The sequence below is a fragment of the Symphalangus syndactylus genome, chromosome 17 (assembly GCF_028878055.3).
Source record: "Symphalangus syndactylus isolate Jambi chromosome 17, NHGRI_mSymSyn1-v2.1_pri, whole genome shotgun sequence".
NCBI classification, from domain to species: domain Eukaryota; kingdom Metazoa; phylum Chordata; class Mammalia; order Primates; family Hylobatidae; genus Symphalangus; species Symphalangus syndactylus.
This window is the reverse complement of record NC_072439.2, coordinates 11,950,050-11,975,927: the sequence shown is the minus strand read 5'-3', so window position 1 is coordinate 11,975,927 and position 25,878 is coordinate 11,950,050. Positions and strand designations below refer to the sequence as shown.

The following is a 25,878-nucleotide window of genomic DNA, read 5'->3' as shown; positions in this document are numbered from 1 at the left end:
GGCAGAGGCAGGAAGTTGGCCACTGCCCAGCACTCCCCACAGTTCTCAACCTCCTGCCTCAGTGGCCCATGCTGAGGGTCCCCTGGGGGTTTCCCACTCAGGTGTTTTGTGTTCCAGAGGCTGGAAGGACCCTGCTGTGGGGGGTGTCACAATTGGGCTTCCACGGGGTGCGGAATCTCACAGCCTCAGTGGCTTCCTCACCTTTGTCATAGCAGCGATAACAATATGAGTACACAGCTCATCCCGGGGGCCAAGCACCTGTCCCATGCCTGGCTTAATGCTCACAAGGACGCCAGGAGGTGGGGTATCCATTTTATTTTATATTTATTTATTTATTTATTTATTTTTACCATTCAACGAAACCTTTATTAACATTTTGAACAGGTTCAGCTATTACTGAAACTTGTAATTTCTAAACTTAAGTTGGGGCAAATGGTTATAGTGCAGAGTAATGCCATCAATGGGCACTGCTAATGCAAGACTGAAGAATTAACAGCCACCCCTCCGGCGCAGGACCAGGTGCAGGGTCGACTCCCGGCTGTTGTAGTCAGAAAGAGTGCGGCCACCTTCCAGCTGCTTACCTGCAAAGATGAGCCTCTGCTGGTCGCGGGGAATGCTTTCTTTATCCTGGATTTTGGCCTTCACATTTTCGATGGTGTCACTGGGCTCCACTTCAAGGGTGGTGACCTTGCCGGTAAGAGTTTTCACGAAGATCTGCATTTTGACCTGTTAGCGGATACAAGGATGCTGGGAATCACCAATCACGTCCAGCCACAGGAACACCGCAACAACCTCACCCAACAAAGCCAGTCGCCCCCGAATCGGGGTCTCCATTTTATTTCCATTTTACAGGAAAAGAAACTGTGGCACAGCCAGGCAGCAGTGGAGTCAGGGTCAGTATCTGAGTCATCTCCATCCAGAGTCAGTGCCCTCAGATGACACTGTTCTTCACAAAATTAGCAAAACTGGGCCGGGAACGGTAGCTCACGCCTGTAATCCCAGCACTTTGGGAGGCCGAGGCAGGAGGATCACCCGAGGTCAGGATTTTGAGACCAGCCTGGTCGACATGGCAAAACCCTGTCACTACTAAAAATACAAAAATTAGCTGGGTGTGGTGGCATGCACCTGTAATCCCAGCTACTGGGGAGGCTGGGGCAGGAGAATCACCTCAACCCAGGAGGCAGAGATTGCAGTGAGCCGAGATTGTGCCACTGCACTCCAGCCTGGGCAGACTCAGTCTTAAAAAAAAAAAAGTGCCAGCTGGGCTCAGTGGCTCATGCTTGTAACCCCACCACTTTGGGAGGCCAAAGCAGGTGGATCACTAGGTCAGGAGTTCAAGATCAGCCTGGCCAACATGGTGAAACCCCGTCTCTACTAAAGATACAAAAAATTAGCTGGGAATGGTGGTGCGCACCTGTAATCCCAGCTACTTGGGAGGCTGAGGCAGGAGAATTGCTTGTACCCAGGAGGCAGAGGTTGTAGTGAGCCAAGATTGCGCCATTGCACTCCAGCCTGGGCAACAGGGCTGGACTCCGTGTAAAAAAAAAAAAAAAAAAAAAGATAAAAAAAGAGGCTGGGCGCGGTGGCTCACGCCTGTGATCCCAGCACTTTGGGAGGCCAAGGCAGGAGGATTGCTTGAGGCCAAGGGTTTCAGACTACCCTCGCTAACATAGGGAGACCTGGTCTCTTAAAAAAAAAAAAAAGTTATTTATTTTGACCAGGGAAATGCAAATCGAAACCACAATGAGATCATGCCGTTCACACCCACTAGGCTGGCAATAAAAACACAAACAAAGAAACTGGAAAATGACGAGTTGGACATGGAGAAGTTGGAACGCTCCTGTATGGCTGCTGGGCAGGTAAAACAGTTCAGTCACTTTGGAAAAGAGACTGGTGGCTCTTCAAAAAGTGAAGCATAGAGACAGGGAGTGGTGGCTCACACCTGTAATCCCAGCACTTCAGAAGGCCAAGGCCGGTGGATCACTTGAGCCCAGGAGTTCGAGACCAGCCTGGGCAACATGGTGAAACACTATCTCTACTAAAAATACAAAAATTAGTAGCTGGGCACAGTGGCTCATGCCTGTAATCTCAGCACTTTGGGAGGTCGAGGCAGATGGATCACCTGAGGTCAGGAGTTTGAGACTAGCCTAGTTGACATGGCAAAACCCTGTCACTACTAAAAATACAAAAATTAGCTGGGTGTGGTGGCATGTGCCTGTAATGCCAGCTACTTGGGAGGCTGGGGCAGGAGAATCACTTGAACCTGGGAGGCAGAGGTTGCAGTGAGCCGAGATTGTGCCACCGCACTCCAGTCTGGGCGACAAGAGTGAAACTCCATCTCAAAAAAAAAAAAAAAATAGCCGGGCGTGGTGGCACATGCCTGTAATCCCAGCTCCTCAGGAGACTGAGGCAGGAGAATCACTTGAGCCTGAGAGGCAGAGGTTGCAGCGAGCAGAGATGGCGCCACTGCACTGTAGCCTGGGTGACAGAGTGAGACTCTGTCTCATAAATAGAAAATAAAAAAATTAGCTGGGTGTGGTGTCAGGCACCTGTGGTCCCAGCTACTCAGGAGGCTGAGGTGGGATGACCACCTGAGCTCAAGAGGCCGAGGCTGTAGTGAGCCCTGATTGCGCCACTACATGCCAGCCTGGGTGACGGAGATGAAACTCTGTCTCAAAAAACAAACAAACAAATGAAATCATATATTTTGCAGCAACATGGATGGAGCTGGAGATCATTATCCTAAGTGAAATTGACTCAGCAACCACCACCCCTGTCTTATTCCAGAACATTCTCGTCACCCTAAAATGAAGCTCCATCCCCATCAGCCATCACTCCCCATCCCCTTCCCAACCCCGGCACCCACACATCCCCTTCCTGTCTCTGTGGATTGGCCTGTCCTGGACATTTCTTTTTTTTTTTTTTTTTTGAGACGGAGTCTCGCTCTGTCGCCCAGGCCAGAGTGCAATGGCGCCATCTCGGCTCACTGCAAGCTCTGCCTCCCGGGTTCATGCCATTCTTCTGCCTCAGCCTCCCAAGTAGCTGGGACTACAGGCACCCGCCACCACGCCCGGTGCCTGGCTAATTTTTTGTATTTTTTAGTAGAGACAGGGTTTCACCGTGTTAGCCAGGATGGTCTCGATCTCCTGACCTCATGATCCACCCACCTCGGCCTCCCAAAGTGCTGGGATTACAGGCATAAGTCACTGCACCCGGCCCTGTCCTGGACACTTCATAGAAATGGGATCACATACAGTGTGGCCTTCTGTGTCTGGCACCTCTCACTGAGAGTGACATCCTTAAAGTGCATTCACACCATGGCCGCGGTCAGAGCCTCGTTCCTGTTCACGGCTGTGTCGTACTTCACTGTGTGGAAGGGCCACGCTGTGTTGATCCGTGTGTCTGAGGATGGAACGCTAGAGCTGCCTACACCATGTGCCTGCAGAGAATCGTGGTGCCTTGAACTTGGGTGTGCAAATATCTAAGTCCCAGCTTCGGATTCCTTTTCGTAGATACCTAGGAGTAGTGTTTCTGCATCTTATGGTCATTCTATTTTAGCTTTTTGAGGAATTGCCAAGCTGTAATATACTTTTAGGAGGCGCCAGGCACTGTGGCTCATGCCTGTGATCCCAACACTTCAGGAGGCAGAAGCGGGCGGATCGCCTGAGGTCAGGAGTTTGAGACCAGCCTGAATAACACGGTGAAACCCCATTTCTACTAAAAATATGAAAATTAGCCAGGCGCAGTGGCGCATGCCTGTAATCCTAGGTCCTCAGGAGGCTGAGCAGGAGAATTGCTTGAACCCAAGAGGCGAAGGTTGCAGTGAGCCAAGATCGCACCACTGCTCTCCTGCCTGGGTGACAGAGAGAGACTCCATCTCAAAAAAAAAAAAAAAAAAACTTTTAGGAGGAAAAAATAAATCTAGGTTACAAACAAGATGTTCAGCCCTTCGCTAATTATGCCAGCTTTATAAAAATAAGTATGGAACTAATAATAAAATCACAAGTTACAAACAGCAGAAAGAACATGTGAAACTATTAAACAGTGTCTGTTTGGGGGCAGGAAGATGACAGATGCTTTACAGTTTTTGCTTTCAGCTTCTCTTTGTTTCCTGTTTGTGTCTGCCTTGCGTCATACAGAAAAAAATGAGAGCCGTTTCTTTTTTTTTTTTTTTGAGACAGAGTCTCACTCTGTCGCCCAGGCTGGAGTGCAGTGGCGCAATCTCAGCTCATTGCAAGCTCCGCCTCCCGGGTTCACACCATTCTCCTGCCTCAGCCTCCTGAGTAGCTGGGACTACAGGCGCCCGCCAGGACACCCAGCTAATTTTTTGTACTTTTAGTAAAGACGGGCTTTCACCGTGTTAGCCAGGATGATCTCGATCTCCTGACCTCATGATCCACCCACCTCGGCCTCCCAAAGTGCTGGGATTACAGGCGTGAGCCACCCTGCCCAGCCGAGAGCCATTTCTAAAGCAGAGGGAAGTGGGGACCAGGGAGCCCCAGCCCTTGCTTTGCTGCAGGCGGGCTGGCATTCTGGGTCTCTTGATAGTTCCTGGGGAGGCCCTATTCACTCAGAATTATTATTATTATTTGAGACGGAGTCTCACTCTGTCTCCCAGGCTGGAGTGCAATGATGTGATCTTGGCTCACTGCAACCTCCACCTCCCGGGTTCAAGCAATTCTCCTCCTTCAGCCTCCCCAGTAGCTGGGATTACAGGCGTCCACTACCACGCCTCGCTAATTTTTGTATTTTTAGTAGAGACGGGATTTCACCATGTTGGAGACCAGCCAGGCTGGTCTCAAACTCCCGACCTCAGGCGATCCGCCCGCCTCGGCCTCCCAAAGTGCTGGGATTATAGGCATGAGCCACCGTGCCCGGCCATTCACTCAGGATTTTTAACACACAGGCCTCACCACCAAAATCCACTTCCCCTCTTCCCTCAGGACTCCCAAAGTCACCATGCTTTGCAGGTAGGGCTCAAACATCTGCGTGCAGGCCTTAGAATGCACCTTTGGGGGCTGAGAGACCCCGGGTCCTCTCCCCAGAGCAGAGGCGTCAGGTTTCTCTGCATGATGGTGTGGGAGCAGGCAGTTCCCGGTGTATGAACCTGCCAGAGCCGCAGGAACACATGACCCCAAATAGGGTGGCCTTAAACAGCAGGAATGAATGCATTGCAGGGGCTCCCGCCCGGGATCCCAGCACTTTGGGTGGCCAAGGCGAGCGGATCACGCGGATCACTTGTGATCAGGAGTTCGAGAGCAGCCTGGCCAACATGGGGAAACCCCGTCTCTACTAAAAAAAAAAAATACAAAAATTAGTCCAGGTGCAGTGGCTCACGCCTGTAATCCCAGCACTTTGGGAGGCCGAGGCAGGCGGATCACGAGGTCAGGAGATTGAGACCATCCTGGCTAACACGGTGAAACCCCATCTCTACTAAAAAAAATACAAAAAATTTGCTGGGTGTGGTGGCGGGTGCCTGTAGTCCCAGCTACTCGAGAGGCTGAAGCAGGAGAATGGCGTGAACCTGGGAGGTGGAGCTTGCAGTGAGCCAAGATCGCGCCACTGCACTCCAGCCTGGGCAACAGAGCGAGACTCTGTCTCAAAAAAAAAAAAAAAATTTACCGGGTGTGGTGGCGGGTGCCTGTAGTCCCAGCTGCAGGCACTACGTCTCCCTGGGTGGCAGTGGCGAGTGCTGAGTAGGCGCAATGCCCTGCCCCGCTGCAATGGCAGGGAAGGGTGGGGGACTCTCTGGCTGTGACCTCACTCCAGCGGGCATGCTGATTGGCCCACCCGCGGTCTCCGGCCACCTGTTGCCGTCCATCATCGGGCCACCCTCCCCATCCTCCATCCTGTCCACAAGGCTCAGCAAAGCGGCTCGCGGGTAAGCGAGGCTCGGGGGTAAGGAAGTGAGGCTGGGGGAGTCCCGGGCAGAGGTGTGGGCTCCCGGGGTATGAAGGGGTGTTGCGGAGGACTGTAAGGGTCCCCAGTTCCTGGAGCTGCCCCCATGCACACCCAGGGGCCACACACCAGCCTCCCATGCTTCTTGGGCCCTTCCCCCACTGCCACGCGATAGGCCTCTTCCAGGTCTTGGAGCCTCAGGGCTGGGTGGTTTTTCAGCCTAGATACAGGGACACCCTAATCCCAGCAGCCAGAGGCCATGGGGACCCTGAAGACTACAGCTTTGGGTCTGACTTGAAGCTCCTTGCGACCTCCAGCCAATGGTGCTGTCTCTAGCCTCAGTTTCCTCATCTGTCATATGGGAACAGAGTTAGTGGGACAAGGCAGGGTACTCTGTGTCAGGATCAGAAGACCCCCCCTGCAACCGGGACCCTCCTCCCCTGCCCCGGCCTGTCACAACCAGAGCCAGGATGGTTCTGCTGCTGGGGCCCGAACCTGTAGACTCACAGGGTCACGCAGTGGGATGTGGGTGCCCAGAATGGCAGGTCAGGGTGGCCCAGAGGGAGACCCCATGACAGCAGAGGCCTGGGAGGGGCTGGGGCACCTGTTAGCCTGTCCCGCTGGCCTCAGGCACCAGATAAAAATAGTCCCTGGTCTCAGAGAACATGAGCTGACTCTGGGGCCAAGAGTTTCGGTTTGGGGTGCGTCTGGGACTCATTGCTGTGTTGTCCTGCAGAGGCTCCCGCCCTCTCTGGGCCAGAGCAGCCTTGGCTACTGTGCTGATGGATACTGAACCCCAGCGAGCCTGGGCTATAGGGAGGGGCCCCAGGGCAGGCATGCGGGGCCAGGGGGATGCCTGGAGCGGGCGCCGGGCCATGCCGGGCATGAGTGTGAGTTTGCTGAGTGAGGGGTGGGAGGACGGGGCCTGTTAGTTGGTGTCCGCAGAACCTCCAGGTCAGGCCCAGGCCCATGGCAGGGACTCAGTAAATGCAAGACCTTCTTCCCCACCCTTCCCAGCCTGGCCCGGGACCTGCTGCTGCTCCAGCCATCTCCATGACAACCAGAGCCTGGGAGGAGCTGGATGGCGGCCTGGGCAGCTGCCAGGCCCTGGAGGACCACTCTGCGCTGGCCGAGACCCAGGAGGACAGGGCTCCAGGTACCCTTTTGGCGCTGGCGGGAGGAAGCCCTTCCCTGATGGTCCCCTTGAGCGAGGAGGCCCATCTTCAGAGACTAGAGCTTCTTAGCCTCCCACACTGGACTGGCTTAAAGTGTGCTCCCCATGTTCAACCCCTGGCCCTCATTTCTGCCTCAGGGGTCTGTAAGGAGCCCCCAAGGAAGACAGGCACTGGGCCGCACAGATCTAGGTTCAGATCCCACGTTGCCACTGAAATGCTGTGTGTCTTTGGGCAAAGCTGTCTCCAAGCCTGCCTGCTTTCTTTATATTTTTATATATTTTTGTTATTATTTTTTGAGACAGAGCCTCATTCTGTCTTCCATGCTGGAGTACAGTGACATGATCATAAGCCACTGCAGCCTCGACCTCCCAGGCTCAAGTGATCCTCCTGCCTCAGCCTCCCAAGTAGCTGGGGCCACAGGTGCAGGTCACCATGCCTCGCTAATTTTTTTTTTTTTTTAGAGATGGGGTCTCACTATGTTGCCCAGGCTGGTCTCAAACTCCTGGGCTCAGGTGATCCTCCCACCTCAGTCTCCCCAAAATCCTGGGATTCCAGGTGTGAACCCCTGTGCTGGCCTCCACCTACTTTCTTATCTATAAGATGGGGTTAGTCACCCACATGTCACCCAGCAGGGCCAGGGGAGAGGGTGGGATTGGCCTGGGGGTCCCCACAACCTTGACTCTCCCTCTGTTCCCACAGCGACGACACCCAGGCTGGCCGACTCCGGCAGCCCGCCCCACGTGAGTAGCTGGGACCCTCAGCCTTTAACCCAGGACGCCTGGGGAGTTGGGGACAAGCCAGCCAAGGGAGGCAGGTGTCTAAAGCCACGGGAAGGGTTTGGCACTGGAAGGAAACATGTGGAATGTCTCATGATAACCACAGGACTCTCAGGAGCCGGTGGCTGAAGGCCGCAGTATGGACACCAGGCCCAAGAAGATGGAAAAAGAGCCTGCCGCCAGGGGGACCCCAGGAACGGGGAAGGAGAGGCTGAAAGCCGGCGCGAGTGGGTTTGCAGGAGGCGTGGGTGAGGTGTGGGGTGGGAACGGACTGGTGTTAGGCTTAGGTCCCGGAGCTGGGTCCTTGGATCTTGGAGGGTGGTGTCCTGATTGAGTGGCGTCGAAGTGTGGCAGGCAGCGAGTCAACGGGCCGGGAGCCTCTACTGATGCGTAATAATACCAGCTAAGCCACTCAGCTCTGGGAAGTTACCTTCCAGAAACTCTAGGCATCCCCGTGCAGCTGCGGGGCACCCGGGGCTGCGTTCACCTGCGCCCGGGGTCGCACAGGCAGGCAGGGAGAGCCTGGTTCAGGGCACAGGCCTCGTCCCCTGCGCCCGGGGAAGGGGGCGGCGCAGAGCCAGTGGCCACAGCGCAGCGCGCACTTGTCCCCGCAGGTCCTCGGAGCGCCCCCGCGCGCAAGAAGGCGCAGACCGCGCCGCCCCCGCAGCCGCCGCCGCCGCCCCCGGCCCTGAGCGAGGAGCTGCCCTGGGGAGACCTGTCGCTCAACAAATGCCTGGTGCTCGCCTCGCTGGTGGCGCTGCTGGGCTCGGCTTTCCGGCTGTGCCGCGGTGAGCGCAGGCTCCCCAGAGGTGGGGTCCACCTGTGCGCCTATTCCTCCGAGGAAAGGCCCTGCGCCGCAAGGGTGGGGTCTGGGAGCCTCCTCTCCAGGGCTGGGTCTTGCACGCCTCCAAAGTTGGTTTGTGCATCTCCCCTTAAGTGACGGGTCTTGCGCGCCCCTCTCACCCCGTATGGACCTTTTGCGGGGCCCATTCCCCTCGCCACGAGTAGGTTCTGGCTTCCGGATGGACTTTGTGCAACCCCTCCTCCCGCGTAGCGTTCTGCCACCTTCCTCCTGCGCCCTCTCTGTGGGGACCGCTAAGCTCGTGAGCGCCCCCCGGGGGCACTCCTGCGACCCCTCCCTTGCTAGGGGCCTCCTACAGCCCGTGGTCGGGGGGAAGAATGATCGATTGAAAGAGCGAGGTTCGGAGGAGGGGCGCCGCAGCAGCGGAGTCCCGGAGTCCCTTCCCACGGTTCGGGGGCATCCTTAGCCTCAGCCGTACCGGGGGAGCCCCACTCCAACTGTCCAGGGAGGGGGCTCTAGGGGTGAGGGAGGGATGGACAGTGTGGTCTGTGCCTCGACCCAGCTGACTCGGATCCCAACCCTGTTGCTGCAGACGCCGTGGCTGGGGAGGCAGCACTCCAAGCACGTGCGCCCGAGCCCTGGGTCCCTCCAAGCTCAGCCCCGAGGGAGCCATCGTCACCCCTGGTAAGCGCTTCCTTCCACTGACCGCGGGCAGTGGGACCTTCATCCCCAGGGAAAGAAGGAGCCCGGGCCGGGGGGAAGGTGGGCCCTTACCCCGGGACCCCACTCTGTCTTGCAGCCTAAGTTCGAGGCCCAGGCGCCTCCATCAGCGCCGCCTGCGCCCCGGGCCGAGGCAGAGGTCAGACCCAAGATTCCCGGGAGTCGGGAGGCTGCAGAGAAGGACGAAGAAGAGCCCGGCGAGGCCACCAGAGAGGCCGTGGGGGAGGACCGTGTGCCCCTCGCAGACCGGGGACCCAAGGAGAGGCCTCGGAGAGAGGGGAAGCCGCGGAAGGAGAAGCCGCGGAAGGAGGAGAGGCCGAAGAAAGAGAGGCGGCGGAAGGAGGAGAAGCCACGGGCCGCCAGGGAGCCCCGGGAAGCCCTACCCCGGCGCTGGGAGTCACGCGAAGGGGGCCACCGGCCGTGGGCACGGGACTCCAGGGACGCCGAGCCCAGGAAGAGGCAGGCCTGGGTCTCCCCGAGGCGTTCCGACGAGGAGCAGCGGCCTGGGAGTCGCCAGAAGCTCCGCGCAGGCAAGGGGCGGGACTGAGCCGGCCCCACGCCCGAGTCCAGGGACCCCTTCTGGACGCCCCGCGACTCTGGCGAAATAAAGCGAGTGCTGCGGCCGCAGAGTCATCTGCTCCTTTACGCCTGGACCCGACACCGAGTCCGGGGCCTGAAAGACGGTGGTGGGGCGCTTCAGGCAGGGGAGAGCCAGCGAGCGCTACAGGGCGGACCCGGGCCGTGCGCGAGGAGAGACGGCAAGGGAGGTCCCACAGGCCCCCTAACACGCACGGACACCCCACCCGGTTGCTTGCTGGTCTTTATTGGGGAGATGCTTGGGGTCCGAATAAATATGGAAGGGGCGCGAGCTGGGGCGCGTCCGGACCTTCGCGGCAGAAGTCCGCGCGGCGCAGGGGTCACCGGCAGCCACACTCGGTGGCCACCATATTGGGCACGTGATGCGCGCTGATGCGCTCCTCCGACAGGCTGATAAGCAGCTTGCCCGCGTAGGCGGTGGGCACGCAGCAGGGTGGGCGCGCCAGGGCGGCCCCACGGGCCTGCATCTTCAGCAGCAGCACCACGTGGTTGCCGTAGCGCGGGTTGCGGTCGGACTGAGGCCAGCTGCACACGCCCTGGCAATTGTTGGCCTGGTAGGTCTCGGGGATGAGTACCGAGCGCTCGGCGCGGAGGTCTACGCTGAGCTCGCGCAACGCGCACGGCCCGTCGGCGGCGGTAGCCCCCGCGCTGCGCTGTGCCCGACCCGGCCCGCGCGGATCCCGCCCGCGCCACTCCACGCGCAGGCCCTGCAGCGCCTTCAGGAGCAGCAGGGCTCGCAGGGGATCGCCAGGGCGGCCGGGGCCGCCTGGGCAGAGCGCGAGCAGGCGCGCCAGCAGCGGGGCTGCGGCCGGCGGCAGACCCGGGAGGCTGCGCAGCTCGGCAGCCGCCGCTTGCAGCTCGGCAGCCACGCGGCGCGCCAGGGCCGTGGCCCACGGCGCCGACGTGGGGTCGTGCAGGGGCGCAGGGTCCCCAGTGGTGGCCGCAGTAGGCCTCAGCAGCAGCAGCAGCGGCTCCTCGCCGTAGAGCAGGCGCTCCAGCGCCGCTGGGTCCGACAGGTTGACCAGGCCCTGCGGGAAGCCGGCCAGCGCGTCCGGGTCCAGGGCCAGGCGCGGCGCGGAGGCCCGGGCCGGGGGGCCCCGCAGCGCCCGCACCAGGCGCGTGAGCGTCTCCAGGAAGGGGTCTGCGCTGGGTGGCGACTCCTCGAGCTCCGCGGATGGCCTGGAACCCGCAGTTGGGGGAATTGAGAGCGGCCGCGAGGCCACGCCACCCCCGCCCGCTCCTGCCCCGTGCCCTGGTGCCTGCGCGCACCTGGGCGACGGGAAGGCCACGGTGTCCAGTTGGCCGTGCGCGGGCAGCGGCGCGGGCTCGGACCGCGGGAGCAGGAGCAGGGCCGGGGTCATCCGCGTGAAGCAGCGGTGGTCGTCGCCGAACAGCAGTGCCTGCAGCCGGGCCGTACTCAGCGGGGAGCCTGCGGTGGGTGGGCGCGGGGCTGGCTCAGGGGCTGGGGGCCGAGGGCAGTCGACCCCACGCCCCGTCCCTCTCCACGCGGACCTACCCTCTCCGCGGGGTTGCAGGGTCAAGGTCAGCCCGGAGCCGCGCCAGGCCCCCGAAGGGCGGTCCACCGCCAACGCCAGGTAGCGGGTGTCCCGGGACGGGCAGAGGCTCTGCGGAGACCAGGGCTCAGCCCGGCTGGATGGAGGCTTAACCAGCCCCGCTCTACCGGTCCCCTTTCTCCCATCGGCACTGGTTCTACGCTGCTCTCAGTACCGCAGACTCTGCAACAAATCCATGCCCCCCGCCGCGGCCCGGGCACTGCCCCATGCAACTCCCTGGTACCTGGGCACCCGGCAGCCCAGCCCTCGTCACAGTGACCTCAGGCCCAGGCCCAGGGTACAGCACCAGCAGCGCCAGTTCTGGGGGGCCAGCTCCTCCAGGCGGGGGCTCCTGGAACCTCAGCGAGGGTGTCGGCTCCCAGGTCACTGCAGCCAGGACAGCAGGGGACGCCTGAGCCATTGAAGGCCGCACCCCCCTGGGAGTCTTTGGGATCCGTCCCTGCCGCTCTCGCTACTGTTCAGGGGACCTCGAGCGGAGGACAAGGGTGCCCCTCTTCGCTGCCTTCCTGCAGCCAGGGAGCGGTGACGGCAGGGGCAGGCAGGGGCTGTGTCTGAGGCTGTGGGTGGGGCTGCCGCCCTGGGGTCTCTGGGTTGGGGTGCCCAATGAAGCCCCTTCCCTGCAGGGAGTCTCTCAGGCCAGTGGCCCCGAGAACAGGCTGCGGCTGTGGGAAGGAGGGTTCCACTGGCCTCGAGCCCTGCGTCATCTTCAGGGGTGGTGAGAAGGCAGCAGCTCTCTCCCTTGCACTGCGGCAGGGGCGGGTCTAAGAGCTGGGCTTCGGGGACAAGACAGAGCACGGTGCCCGCCTTCCAGGCCACGGACCCGCAACCCAGTCCTAGGAACAAGACCACAGCCTCCCTGCCCAGGGTGGGGGCTCTACCAGCCCCTGATCTTCCCTAGGAGGACCCAACCCACCTGAAGGAAGCCGGTGGTGCCAAGCTTGGGGCTGGGCCCCACCTACCTTCCTCCAGGTGCAGGACCACCAGGCGCTGCCCCCCAGGGTCCCGCAGCCAGGCCCCCAGCCGCCGTAGAGAGGGCAAGGCAGCCTGCCTGTTGCCGGTGCTGCAGACCCCGAAGGTGGCCAGGTCTCGGGGGCCCCAGCGGGCCCGCTGCACAGCCCCGAGGAAGGCCTGCTCATAGGCGCTCAGAGCCCCCAACACCCGCAGGGGAGAGCCGCTGCCATTGCTGTCCCCGCCCAGCGCCACCAGGCACAGAGGCTCTTGTGGGCTGCCTGGTGGCCAGTCCAAGTCTTCTCGGAAGATGGGGCCACCGGTGCCCACAGCTGGCTCCTCTGCTCTGAGGGCCTCAGGCCCCAGCAGAGCCCCCAGGGTGGATAGCAGTAGGGCCAGGCCGGTGAGAGGCAGGTCCCGCATCGTGGGTGCTGCCAGGGGCTGGGCTGCCTGCCTTAAGTGAGCCGAGTGGAAGGTGGGGTGTTTGTGCAGGACAGACCCCTATCTCCTCTGCTGCGACCTTGGGGGACAGTGCCCGGCGCCCCCACTCCAGGCAGAATGGCCTTCTCAAAGAGCCCTTTCTGTTCCTGGCGGCCTATCTCCCTCCCCACAGTGATAGAGCCGGGCCCGATGTGTCAACATGCTGTCCTTGAGGGCCGTCCCCAGAAGACACAGGAGTGGGAACCAGCATGGGAGTGATGGCCAGGCAGCCAGACTAGACAGTGCTGGGGGCGGGGGGCCCAGATGTCCTGGGTGCTGAGGTGTGGGCCTGGAGGAGGGTCCCAAGTCAGTGCGGGCGCCCCGTCCCTGCTCACCCTCCCCACCCCTGCTCACCCTCCCCACCCCTGCTGGGCTATCTGGAGACCCCAAGGCTATCGTGGAGTCTGCTCTTCCCTCCCCAGGACAGGACCCCAGACCCCCTCCTAGCTGGCTGGTGGGGTCCGTCCACTAGGCCATCTCCAAGGCACAGCTGTCTCTCAGGCCTCCCACAGGTGTCTCCTGGCGGGCCCCAGGCCCTCCCCAGTCGGCCCAAACTCGGGGACGGTGCTGTGCCTGGCACTCCCACATACATTGACACAGGAGGGCGGCGCTGCGGACATCAGTGCACTCAGGGCTGGGGGAGGCTGTTTAATGAGCGGGGAGCAGTACAAAAGAGCAGCCTTCTCTCAGTGGGAAAAGGCAAGAGCACCTGGCGCTGGGCTTGTTGGGGGAGGGAGCAGCCTCTCAGTTGGTTGGGGGAGGGGGAGGTATGTTCCCTGGGCCTTCGGAGGGGAGTGGGGGCCTCAGCATTGGGGGCATGGGAGTTGGGGGGTGTACCCCAGGATTTGAGGGGTGAACTCCAGGAGGCTGAGGGTGGACCCCAGGAGCCGACGGATGGACCCCGGGAGGTTGGGGGTGGACCCCTGGGGCCTGAGGGTGCATCCCTGGGGCTGGTGGGTGCACACCTGGGGCCTGAGGGTGAACTGCGGGGGCTGCTGGGTGCACCCCCGGAGCCTGGGGGTGAACCCCCGCTGATGGGGGAGGATGGACCCCTGGGGCTGGCGGGTGGACTCCGGGGGCTGGTGGGTGAACCCCGGGAGCTGGAGGGTGGACTCCGGGAGCTGGGGGGTGGACCCCAGAGGTTGGTGGGTGGACCCCGGGGGCTGGGGGATGGACGCCAGGAGCTGGGGGGTGGACGCCAGGAGCTGGGGGGTGGACGCCAGGAGCTGGGGGGTGGACCCCAGATGCAGGAGGATGCACCACTGGGGCCGGGGGGTGGACCCCTGGAGCTGGCGGGGGTAGCTGGGGTGGTCCCGGGGGCCCTGAGGGCGCAGGCCCCGTGGGGGGCATGGGTGGCAGGGGCAGGCCTCCTGGCGGGGGCGGTGGCAAAGACTCAGGCAGCGGAGGCCGAGGGGGCAGACCATTCATCAGCGGAGGTGGAGGCCGCTTCACCCCAGGGGGGCCGGCGGGGAGGCTGGGTGGAGCCGGGGGCTTCTCCATCTTAAAGTGGAACTGGAGGAAGAACTAGAGAGACAGAGAAAGGTTCAGCAGGCACGGGTGGGGCTAGGGCAGGGCTAGGGCTGCCAGGGCTGGGTGGGAAGGAGCCAAGCTCGGGGTGAGCCACTCACCTGCTTGGTCTCCCGGTTCCAGTGTGTCCAGAACTTGCCCTCTGCCTTGTCGATCTCTCTGCTCGGCACCTGGGAGGGCGGGGGACAGAGAGGGCTCCTGGTCCCTGTGACCTCAGAGCCGCCATCAGGCAGGGAGCCCGAGGCACTAGCCTCCCCAGCCCGGACTCTACCCGGGGAGCCCAGGAGAAGGCTAGTAAGACTTCTGTGGGGCACAGGGTGTTCTGGAGTGAAACAGACCTGGCCTCAATGCTAGCATGCTGCTGGCCCCCTCCCTGGGCAGTCACCGTTTATATTATTTGTTTCCTGATGGCTGCCCTGTCCAGGCATGGGAACAGGCTGTAGGAAGCCCTCCAGCAGCCTGGCCCGGGAAGTGAGGTCATGTGGCGAAGGCCTCACAGGCCTGGCACTCAGCCCTGCCGGCCTCTCCTCATTGGCCCACTGGAGCCCAAGCAGGCCCCCTCCTGCAGAACCCAATGGGAGAGGTGCCCTGCCCAGCCTGTGCAGATGCTTCTGGCTGTGTCTTGGGGCTCAGGGGACTCCTCAGCCTGATGGGAGGGGTGCCCTGCCCAACCTGCGCAGACCCTTCTGGCTCCGACTCAGGGGGTGGCCCAGGGGACCCCGCAGCCCAATAGGAGGGGCACCCTGCCCGGCCCGTGCAGATCCTTCTGGCTTGCACACCTCAGAGGGCCCAGGGAACCCCGCAGCCATGCTACCTTGAAGGCAATGGTCTCATAGGGCTCGGCGGCCATGAGCAGGTACTGCCAGCGCCGGTCCGGAGGCTCGATTCTCTGCTCGTACGCAGACATGAAGCGGTGGCGCGGCATGATGCCCTCGGCGATCTCAGGGTAGTCAATCTGCAGGGACACAGCCGGGTGGCAGTGCCACCTCTCGGGTGCCTTTGGCCGCCCCCCATGCCCAAGTCCCTGATCTCACCTGGAAGAGGAGGCTCTGCTGGCCCATCTCCGAGTCTCTCTGCTTGGTAACTGCAACACAGAAGGCTCTCAGGTCCCGGCTGCTTGTCTTCTCTGAAGCTGAGGGACCTGGGGCGGGCTAATGCCACCCACTGAACGAGGGTGGGACCCCGGGGGAGGCCCTGCAGCTCCGGCAACCGCCAGACAATCTCCGCCCAGGCTCTGGGATTCTGGTGTAGGTGAAGGCACAGGCGCGCCAGAGCTAAGCTACCTGTGGAGTCACTCGGGCAGGGACCGAGGGTGGTGCTCCTTTGTCCCAATCCCCAGAGCCCGTCACCAGGGGTGCTGGGACACCACCCAGCAGGAGTCGAGGCCACTGGGTAGGGAGGGGCCCTCGGCACCCTGGCTCTGGGATTCGAGTGGGGCCGCTCGAACAGGGCCGACACCATGTATACGGTGAGCGAGAGAGGATGCCCTTCCCACCAGAGCTCAGCAGCCTGGACCCCGAGAATGGCTGCTGGGCTGCCTGCCGCCCGGCCACTCTCCACGCGGCCTCAGGCATGCACGCTCACAAGCCCTCCGCCGCCTCACTGTCCTAGGCCCAAGCCCAGGACCTGTCAGGGCCTCCCCACCAGAAGCCGGCTGCTCTAGCTGCCCTTGCCCACCCGGTGCACCTGCCCCGGGACCTCTGCCCTGCAGGCTTCTGTCTGGAGGCCAGGCACACAGGCTGTCCCCACCTTCTGTAAAGAACACTTACTGGGTAGCGTGCCCGCCTTCCTGACCCCTATGGACACAAGTCTCTATCTTCCACCCTGGTCGCTTCCCTGGCTTTCTGAACCAGGTCACCTCTAGCCATTCCCACTGCTGAGGGTCCGGGAGGAGCCGCCTCTAACAGCCGCTTCTCCCTGTCCTCCATCAAAGGCTTCAAGGTTAACCGAGGGATGTGCCAGGGCTCAGCACACCTCCACTTCCACTCTTTTGCTTGGCAAGAATTCCCAGAAGCTTCCACAACACCCAGATGGGAGGGCACAGACTGTGGCTCAGCTGGGAAACGGGCCGCTGGGTGAGACGGGTGCTTATCGGGCCCAGCCTGACAGCTCCCAGACACAACGCCAGAGGCTGCAAGTGGGTGAGGGACGGCCGCCAAGGCAGAAAACCGTGGCTCAGGAATGAGGGTATCAGGGCTGCGCCTCCTGCACTGCAGCCCGAAGAGCCCATTCATGCGGCGGCAGCGGCTGTGGCCGGCCCCGCTCCGGGCAGACTCACCTTTGTAGCCTGGGCGGCCGATCTTCACAAACTTCTTCACCTCCACCTTGACCTTCTCAGGCGCGGGCTGGGCAGGGGCCTCCTTGGCCTCCTTGGCTGCTCGCCGGGCCCTGCGGGCAGGATGGATGTGGTGCTGGGGCCCCTCCACACACAGGCACCAAAGCCACGGGCCCAGGTGCCAGGAGCCCCCTGACCTTGGAGCTCGCTACAAGCTGAGGGATGAGGAGGGCCAGGGGCCTGGGAGGGGCCCTGGGGTTTGGCTGAGGACAAGGATAGGACAGACATGTTCTCTTCCTGTCATGCTCCTCACTGTCCCTGGCTGGGGCCCTTCCAACAACTCCATGTCTCTTTTTTTTTTTTTTTTTTTTTTTTTTTTTAAATAAGACAGAGTCTCACTCTGTGGCCCAGGCTGGAGTGCAGTGGCAGCATCTTGGTTCACTGCAACCTCTGCCTCCCAGATTCAAGATTCTCCTGCCTCAGCCTCCATAGCAGCTCCGATTACAGGCGTGTGCCACCACGCCTGGCCTAATTTTTGTATTTTTAGTAGGGATGGAGTTTCACAATGTTGACCAGGCTGGTCTCGAACTCCTGACTTCAAGTGATCTGCCCGCCTCAGCCATCCATGCCTCTGTTCTCTAATGCTCCCCAGAAACCGGGCATCAAAGGGACATGAGGTACTCACAGGTTGGTCTGGTGCTTCTTCCCCTGGGTATGTGCCAGGTAGCTCCCCTGGAGTGGAAAGGAAACATGCATGACTTGAGGCCAGGCGGACACAGGCAGGTCCCCCTGACGTCAGCCACTCAGCCGGCCGCGAGCCGTCCGGAGCCAGGCAGAGGCCGCACCTCATTGTTGTGAAGCGTCAGGCAGAGCTTGCATTCATAGGAGCCCAGGTGGTTCTTCATGAAGTACGGGTCCTGGAGGGGAAGAACAGGTACCCGTTAGACAGAAGATCGCGGCCTGCTGCGGTCAGGGCCCTCAGAGGCGGGACCCCCTTTCTGTAGAGGCATGGCTGTCTCTGACAGTGGTCAAGCGTTTCTGAAAATGGGGGATCTGGCGGGAGGCCTTTGTGAGCACAGGTGTCACCATCTGGGGCTGTGGCCCAGGCTTTGAGCAGTGGGGGTTCCCGGGGAGCCCCCGACACCACCTTCCTGGTGGTTCTGAGTCAGAGGGAGTCAGAGCCAGGACAGCACCGCTGGTCACTCCCGAGGCAGCGAGCCGTCCGCTGCCCACGCCACCATGCCAGGGGTCGGCACAAGGCAGACACAGATACAAGAAAAGCAAATGGGCTACACTGAAGACCCAGAGACCCGCCCATCTGCAGGCCCTAAGCCGGGGCAGCCGGACGCACACTTTTCATCTCAGACGCTGGAGTTCCAAGTGGAACTCCACCATCTGCGGCTGTGGCACCCCTCTACCCATGACCTCATCTGGAAGACGGGGACAGTAACAGAGCCCTTGCCACAGGCCAGGCCCGTGGGGCATGTCAGGGTACACAGAGTGCTCCAGCCCCGATGCCCACGGTGCTGAGGAGACCCGGCTCACCCCTGCGTCTGCACAAGCTCAAATCAAAGGCTGCCCTTCACCACATCTGGCTGGACTGACGCCAGCTCTCCCCACTCCCAGAAAATTAAATGATGCAAAACAGAAGGCTTTGGACAGAACAAAACGTTTCCACACGGACTCAGAGCCACAGAGGGTCTGCTCTCTGGGGTGGACAGACGGGAGCTGTGGCTGCTCGGGGGCAACAGGGGAGCATCTGGACACGGGCCTGCATCGCCCAGCCTGGGCGGAGGCCCCAGAAGAGCCTCTGGCACCCTCTCCAGGGCTGCCGTGGAAAGCCCAGCACCCACCACAGGCGGCTGCACGGTGGTTGGCCCACCTTGTTGATGTCGATGGTCTCCAGGGCCAGCTGCCGGAGGCGCTCCCTGCGGTCACGGTTGCTCTCGGAGGAGGAGGCCACGCCCCCGCTCCCGGTCTTGCCCCCAGGGCGATGCTGGAAGTCCATGGTGATGGCCTTAGGGCTTTAGCAGACTGGGAGACACCTGTGGAGGCCAAGAGGAGAGTGAGGAAGATGGCTCGGAACTCGGGGCTGCTGCTGGGACCTCCCTGGACGGGCTGGGCTGGAGCCCGCGAGACTGCCCCTCACCCTGCACTCCCAGCGCCAGGATCTAACCAGCCCTGAGGGGGCCACCCTATAGCGCACCCAGTCTCTTCCAGGAGGCCGAGGCCCACTGTGGACAGGCACAGACACGAGGAAGCTGGAGCCCGTCTCCAAGTGACCGTGCATGAGGGATGGAGAGGAAGCCGCTCCAGCCCAGAGTGCCAAGGCCTGGAGACCTGAAATGGCAACAGGGAGCCCAGAGAAGGCATAAAGGGAAGACAAGACCAAGATCTCACAAATGAGTCACCACCTCCAGGAAGCCATCCCGGACTGCCCAAGCCCCTAGTGTTCACACCTTCCTCTGAACTCCCTCTCTAGTTGGCTACGCTTACTTGTCCCAACCTAATCTCTTGGGCTCGCTGTAAATTTGTTAGGAGGTGAGGACACTGATCTTCGCGTCCTCACTGGGTAACACCCAGGAGATTGGCCACATCTGCTTGTGGTGCAGAAGGGCTCTGGTGAGTCCCCAACACCCTCTTCCTGACGCAGGCCTCTGCCATGGTTTCCCACGCCCTTTCAGGCTCTGTGCAAACCCGAGTTCCAGGCAGCCTCCTCTCATTTCCTGGTAGTCTTCCCCTTGCCTGCTCAACGTTGGCCCCAGGCCCTGGTTTAAGGGCCTTGGGTGAGCTCAGAGAGATGGGGCCCATGAGACTGAGTGAATCATTGCCCCCCAAAGATGTCCACATCCTAATCCCTGGGACCTGTGAACATGTCCCCTCATGGCAGAAAAGGGATGGGCAGGTGGGCTTGAGGATCTTAAAGCAGCAGGTGATCCTGGGTGACCTCATGAGAGGAGGCGGGAGGCTGAGAGTCAGAGAGGCTGCGCTGTGGCTGTGAACGGGGAGGAAGGGGCCCCGAGGCAAGGGACACAGGTGCCTCTGGACGCCGGGAAAGGCAGGAAACGAGTGTCCCCCAGAGCCTCCAGAAGGAATGGAGCCCTGTGGACTGTTTGGACTCTGACCCCGGAACCAGAAGCTGATACAGCTGCGTCATCTGAACTACTGCAGTGACGTGTCACAGTGGCCACAGGTGTGCAGGGGCATGCTGAGGGACAGGCCACAGTGGCCACAGGTGTGCAGGGGCACGCTGAGGGACAGGCCACAGTAGCCACAGGTGTGCAGAGACACGCTGAGGGACAGGCCAGCTGTGCTGCTGACTTGTGGTGGGGCCTGAAGTCACCTCTTACTCTATGGGGGCCCAGGACCCCTCCCCAACCAGTTTTTATTCCCTGGGCGAGTTTATGAAAATGATCAAGCATGGACCTCCCAGCTCACTGCAGTATCACAGCTGCCCCATCAGAAGTTCAGATGCCACAAAAGCCCACCTAGAGATGCCCATTTTTACATGTTGTCACGTAAACTTCGAGAAACCACCACCGTGACCATCGCCATCCCTTCACAAAACAAAGAACATTCCAGTGTGAAAAAGGAAACTGTGACACCAGAAGGACTGTCCTTTGCCGGGAACGCCACCCTCTAGCCCCAAGGAACCCTCCCCGCCTTGGGCTTCTTGGCCACGCATTCTTCAGGACCAGGGAGAACTGCATCCTCTCCGTGCTGCCGCAGGCCACGCCAACTCCTACAGTCCCTGCTGCCACAACAGCTTATAGCTGCCTGGGAGGCTCTGTCTCCGGACGGCCCGGCAGGATTATGTGGGTGCCGCCCGGACAGGTTCATGAAGCGCCTCATTTTTCTCTGGGGGACATTCAAGCATTTCCTGGTCAAGTGACATGAAACTCACATCAGGGGACATGCGTGGGGAGCCCAGTGAGCAGCCTCCCATCAAGCCGCAGCCGCAGTTGCCTCTCCACGCCATCACAGAAACCACAGTCCTCCACGCATCTCAGCACCGAACCAAGCCCTCGCTGGGGGAACGTGCGAGAAGGCAGGCAATCGGCCTTCTTTCACGGATGCACTCCAAGAACCCAGGAGGGGCCTGGTGCTGGGAGGCACTCCCACACACAGATCTCAGGGAGTCATCAAGCGCTCCCCTCTCCCAGGAGGACGACCTGTCCCTGTCCCTTTCGTCATGAAGGAATTCAACAGCATGCAAACGCCCTGCTTGTCCCTGTCGTGGCCTCTCCTGGACCACGCCCCCACTCAGAGGCTGAGCTCTGCAGAGCCATCACTGGTCTCTACCCCCAAGCCTGCGCTCTCCACAGTGCCCACCCATGCATCCTCATGGCTGGCAGCTTCTAGCAGAGAGAAGAGCGGAGGGCGGGATGTGTCTGCGGAGGACCCAGGGCCCAGGAGGAGCGGAGCTCAGCCTCAGGAGTGACCCGCGCTTTGCTCCTCCACGCGGGAAGGGGCAGCACAGCTTCTGGGGCCAGGACAGGTGCAGATGGCCACACCAAGAGCCACCAATCTATCTTGATGTGCTTATTTCCGGTCACATTTTAGTGACATTTCCAGAACATTCTAATGACCCAATGGCTGGGAGGACTTGGAAAAGGAACTTAGGTGGCAAAATGCTAACAAAGCCAAGAGTTCAAATCCATCTAGGGCGAGCCAAGTTACTTCTTAAAACTGACCAGACAGAACGCCCCAGCGGCCAGTGGCTGGCTCGGGACACAAGCTCCAGCTGTCACAGGGAGCACCTTGTGGAGTCTGGCCCACGGAAACCTACACCCAGACCAATACTCAACCACTCACCAAGTAAAACTCCGATCCGAAAACCAGAAACCATCCGAACCCAAGCCATCGCAGCCACCGAACACCCACACTGTCCCTCCCCAGCAGCTGAAATGGGGCGGCACCCTGAGGAAGGTCCCACACTCTGATCCCCCACAACCCTCAAGCCCACCCAGCAGCTGAAATGGGGCGGCACCCCGGGGAAGGTCCCACACTCTGATCCCCCACAACCCTCAAGCCCACCCAGCAGCTGAAATGGGGCAGCACCCTAGGGAAGGTCCCACACTCTGATCCCCACAACCCTCAAGCCCACCCAGCAGCTGAAATGGGGCGGCACCCCAGGGAAGGTCCCATACTCCGATCACCCATGACCCTCGAGTAGATCAGAACTTCATTACCAGAAGAACTGGTATAAAAGGGCCTCTGGAGTTAGAGAGACAGGCTCAGCAGAGCAAGGGGGTCCAGGGTCAGGCTGAAAAGAGGGGACTGAATCACGACGTGCCGACTGGGCAGCGGGAAGTCCGGCAGTTCCTCTGCACAGCTCAGGTGGCAGGTGGCCCAGCACGGATGCCCCCCACCCAGGGGGAGGCCAGGAGTCTTTTCCGGGGAAACAGCGCCAGAGGAAGAATTCTCAAATACTGACATTCAGGGTCCCCACACCTCAAAGAAAAGGCCCGCTCCTCACCAGGCCACTGGGCAGTTGGCCTCCCTGGATGAGAAGTGGTGCTCACACAGAGCTGCCGGCCGCTTTGTTCTTAAAGAGAAACACACACATCTGAGAACAAAGAGGCTGATGGGAATCCCAGTAACAGATCGCTGACGCTCTCCTTCATTATCGGGGGAAGCCACTGCACTACAAACCCAGAACAGGACGCTGAATGATAACAAGTTGAATTAAAACAAAAAGCCCTTGAAAAATACAGACGGGACGATCCAAACAAAAAATTCCACACCAGAGTTGGAAGCTGAGCCAAACAAATCTTTCATAAAGGAAAGTCAAAAGTTAAAAAAACAGGAGGAAAAGCAAGAACCTAGAGAACATTCCAGAGTGAGAACTGAAAAAACACCCAACAAAATAAAACAGGAAAAATATTATCACAGAAATAACATAAGAACATTAACAAGAAAATTAAAAACAAAAACAAAACCCAGGACTAAAGGAACCAAACTGTCCAGATACCAAGCACCCACCAGGGTCAGCAAATAAAAAGATCCCTGGTAAATAGGGAAATCAGGAAATTTTATGACACCAAGGAAGATGTTAAGCTTCTACTAGACAGAGAGAAAACTGAGCAGAAAAGATCAGAAACCAGCATAGGAACTGATCTTTTGAGAACAGCACTGAAAACAATGCTTTCACAGTTCTGAGCAAATACAGATTTTCTCTCTCTTTTTTTTTTTTTGAGATGGATTCTCGCTCTGTCGCCCAGGCAGTAGCTCCATCTTGGCTCACTCCAACCTCCACCTCCCAGGTTCAAGCGATTCTCCTGCCTTAGCCTCCCAAGTAGCTGAGATTACAGGCACATGCCAATACGCCTTGCTAATTTTTATATTTTTAGTAGAGATGGGATTTTGCCAGGTTGGCGAGGCTGGTCTCGAACTCCCAAACTCAGGTCATCTGCCCGCCTCGGCTTCCCAAAGTGCTGGGATTACAGGCATGAGCCACCACGCCCGGCCTACAAATACAGATTTTCAATCTAGATTTTTATACCCCACCAAACTTCTAACTACGAGGGTAAATAAACTCATTTTCAGACAATCAAGGACTTCCCCCACCCCCGAAAAAAATCATCTGTTTCTTCAAAAGCTCCCAGAAGTTCTGCTCTGACGGCATATGAAGAGGAAGAGATGGCCACACTGGAAACAGAGGTCAGCACATGGGAGCAAGGACAGGACGGTTTGGGATGACAGCTCCACTCCCAGGTCAGAGCACAACCTGTCCCATTTGGAGGAGAAGGAGGATACGGGGGTCTTGGAGGGAAGCGGTGAGGGGAGATCAATTTATTTAAACCTGTGCAAAATACAACTGATAGGTGTGTGAGATGTGGGAGCTTTGTGGGGAAAAAAACAAACAGCAGGTAAAAGAAAATCAGGCTAATGGTAAAAACAAAGTCAATTAGCTTTAAGGGAAGATAGAATGGTACAAGAAAAGCCCAATTGAACATATTACTTGTTTTAGCAGCCAACAATATTTTGCATCTCATTTAGAAAACACAACCAGGCCGGGCGCGGTGGCTCACGCTTGTAATCCTAGCACTTTGGGTGGCCGAGGCGGGCGGATCACGAGGTCAGGAGATCGAGACCACGGTGAAACCCCGTCTCTACTAAAAATATAAAAAATTAGCCGGGCGTGGTGGCGGGCGCCTGTAGCCCCAGCTACTCGGAGAGGCTGAGGCAGGAGAATGGCGTGAACCCGGGAGGCGGAGCTTGCAGTGAGCCGAGATTGCGCCACTGCACTCCAACCTGGGCGACAGAGCGAGACTCTGTCTCAAAAAAAAAAAAAAAAAAAGAAAACACAACCAATGACCAACTATGCTCATGACATAAACTCATTCAGGATATGGAAGGTGAAGGTGCAGTAGGTGGATGGGGGGTAGAAGATCTCAACAGCCATGACAAGAAATCAGCAGATGATGTCTACAAATTGATAAATCCACGAAGAAGTCTGTTACTTACTAAGGTAATGATCAGGGGACAGCCTGGCCAACCTGGTAAAACCCCATCTCTACAAAAAATACAAAAATTAGCCAGGTGCAGTGTCTCATGCCTGTAATCCTACCACTTTGGGAGGCCGTGGCGGGTGGATCACCTGAGGCCAGGAGTTCGAGATCAGCCTGGGCAACATGGCGAAACCTCATCTCTACAAAAAATACAAAAATTAGCCGGGCATGGTGGTGAGAACCTGTGATCCCAGCTACTCGAGATGTTGAGGCAGGAGGATGGCTTGAGCATGGGAGTTTGAAGCCGCAGTAAGCTGTGACTGCACCACTGCACTCACTCCAGCCTGGGTGACAGAGCAAGACCCTGTCTCAAAACAAAAAACCGATGACGACCAGGGGAAATGAGCTTAAGAATTGAGGAAAAGTAGCCTCCAGGACCTGGGACTAGACCATTGAGAAGGAATTAGTTTTTGGTGGCAACACCATTCTCTCCTTAAACTTAGCAAACAACCTATTTTCCAGAGCTCCCCCTGGCTGTTTGTTGTTGTCCAAGGATACACAAGAACAACGGTCACAGAGGGGTGCACCTGCAAAATGGGCCAGCTAACGTTTTCTGGTCGCCTTTGGCATGATGTTGAAGCCGTCACTCCCGTTTTAAGGGAACTGAGGCTCACAGGAGTTACATCACAGAGCCCCAGTCAACTAACAGGTATACATTAGCATGCAGAAGCGTTCTCGGCTACAAGGAAGGCGGCCCAAACCATTTCAGCCGCGATCCCGATCCGACCCCAACGACTCTTGGTTGTTTCTTTTTTATTTTGTGAAACAGGGTCTTGCTCTGTTGTCCAGGCTGGAGTGCAACGGCGCAATGACAGCTCACTGCAGCCTCGACCTCCTGGACTCAAGCGATCTTCCCGCTTCAGAGTAGCTGGGACTACAGACGCGCGTCACCAACCACGCCCGGCTAATTTTTTTTTTTTTTTTTTTTTTTGGCAGTGATGGGGTCTCCCTACGTCGCCCAGGCTGGAGTGCAGTGGTGGGATCATGGCTCACTGCAGCCTCGACATTGCGGGCTTAAGCGATCCTCTCGAGTAGCTGGGACTACAGGCGCAACCACCACTCCTGGCTAATTTTAAAAAATTTTTTGTAGAGATGGGGTCTCGCTGTGTTGTCCAGGCTGGTCTCGAACTCCTGGCCTCAAGAGATCCTCCCGCCAAGGCCTCCCTCAGCGGTGAGATTACAGGCGTGAGCCCCCGCGCGCGGCCTCCCAACAGGAGTTTGTAAATAGAGTTCCTAGCGGGCCCGACCCTCCAGGCCCGCCCAGCGCGGGACCTCAGGATGCACAAGGCCGGGCGCTCACGGGAAGAGGGAGGGGAGCGACGCCGCCGCCCGCCCCTCGGCCCACGGCCTGTCGCAAGCGCCTCTCTCCTACGTCCGCTGTCCCCCAGGGAACCCTCGGTCCGCGTCGGCCGCCGCCCTCAACCGCCTCTACTCCTCACCAAAGCTCGAGGCCGCGCTATCTCCTTCTCGATCCGCCACCTCCACGACTGCGTTCGGCGCACGCGCATCGCGGGCAAAGAAAGCACTTCCGGGACAAATGGGGCGGGCCCTCTGGTGTGCGCATGCCCGGCCCGCCCAGCGGCGTGAGTCAG

General features: G+C 59.5%; 4 protein-coding genes across 7 annotated transcripts; 1 reads left to right on the top strand and 3 right to left on the bottom strand.

The window, feature by feature from the left end:
• Positions 1-309: 309 nt before the first annotated feature.
• On the bottom strand, positions 310-808 carry LOC129466133 (ubiquitin-like). The gene has a single exon (XM_055249228.2). It carries the CDS (start codon positions 718-720, stop codon positions 490-492), a length of 231 nt encoding a protein of 76 aa, XP_055105203.1. The 5' UTR covers positions 721-808; the 3' UTR covers positions 310-489.
• Positions 809-6,579: 5,771 nt separating this feature from the next.
• Positions 6,580-10,227, top strand: JSRP1 (junctional sarcoplasmic reticulum protein 1). The gene is made up of 7 exons (XM_055250805.2): positions 6,580-6,788; positions 6,916-7,054; positions 7,773-7,813; positions 7,956-8,076; positions 8,464-8,637; positions 9,244-9,335; positions 9,451-10,227. Exons 1-7 carry the CDS (start codon positions 6,681-6,683, stop codon positions 9,916-9,918), a joined length of 1,143 nt encoding a protein of 380 aa, XP_055106780.2. The 5' UTR covers positions 6,580-6,680; the 3' UTR covers positions 9,919-10,227.
• AMH (anti-Mullerian hormone) lies at positions 10,175-13,295 on the bottom strand. The gene is made up of 5 exons (XM_055248676.2): positions 12,502-13,295; positions 11,766-11,908; positions 11,485-11,593; positions 11,238-11,397; positions 10,175-11,147 (listed from the first exon to the last, which is right to left on the bottom strand). Exons 1-5 carry the CDS (start codon positions 12,911-12,913, stop codon positions 10,289-10,291), a joined length of 1,683 nt encoding a protein of 560 aa, XP_055104651.1. The 5' UTR covers positions 12,914-13,295; the 3' UTR covers positions 10,175-10,288.
• A 310-nt stretch (positions 13,296-13,605) lies between these two features.
• SF3A2 (splicing factor 3a subunit 2) lies at positions 13,606-25,854 on the bottom strand. Of its 4 annotated transcripts, none has more exons than XM_055247029.2 (9): positions 25,726-25,854; positions 18,655-18,817; positions 17,618-17,689; positions 17,458-17,504; positions 16,776-16,885; positions 15,532-15,581; positions 15,312-15,452; positions 14,599-14,667; positions 13,606-14,494 (listed from the first exon to the last, which is right to left on the bottom strand). In XM_055247029.2, the coding sequence occupies exons 2-9, from the start codon at positions 18,778-18,780 to the stop codon at positions 13,715-13,717; spliced, it is 1,395 nt and encodes a 464-aa protein (XP_055103004.1). In that variant the 5' UTR covers positions 18,781-18,817; positions 25,726-25,854; the 3' UTR covers positions 13,606-13,714. The 4 variants fall into 4 exon arrangements, with proteins under 4 accessions (XP_055103004.1, XP_063476705.1, XP_055103006.1 ...); XM_063620635.1 differs by lacking the exon at positions 25,726-25,854 and adding an exon at positions 24,243-24,286; XM_055247031.2 differs by lacking the exon at positions 25,726-25,854 and adding an exon at positions 20,211-20,329.
• Between the last annotated feature and the right edge of the window lie 24 nt (positions 25,855-25,878).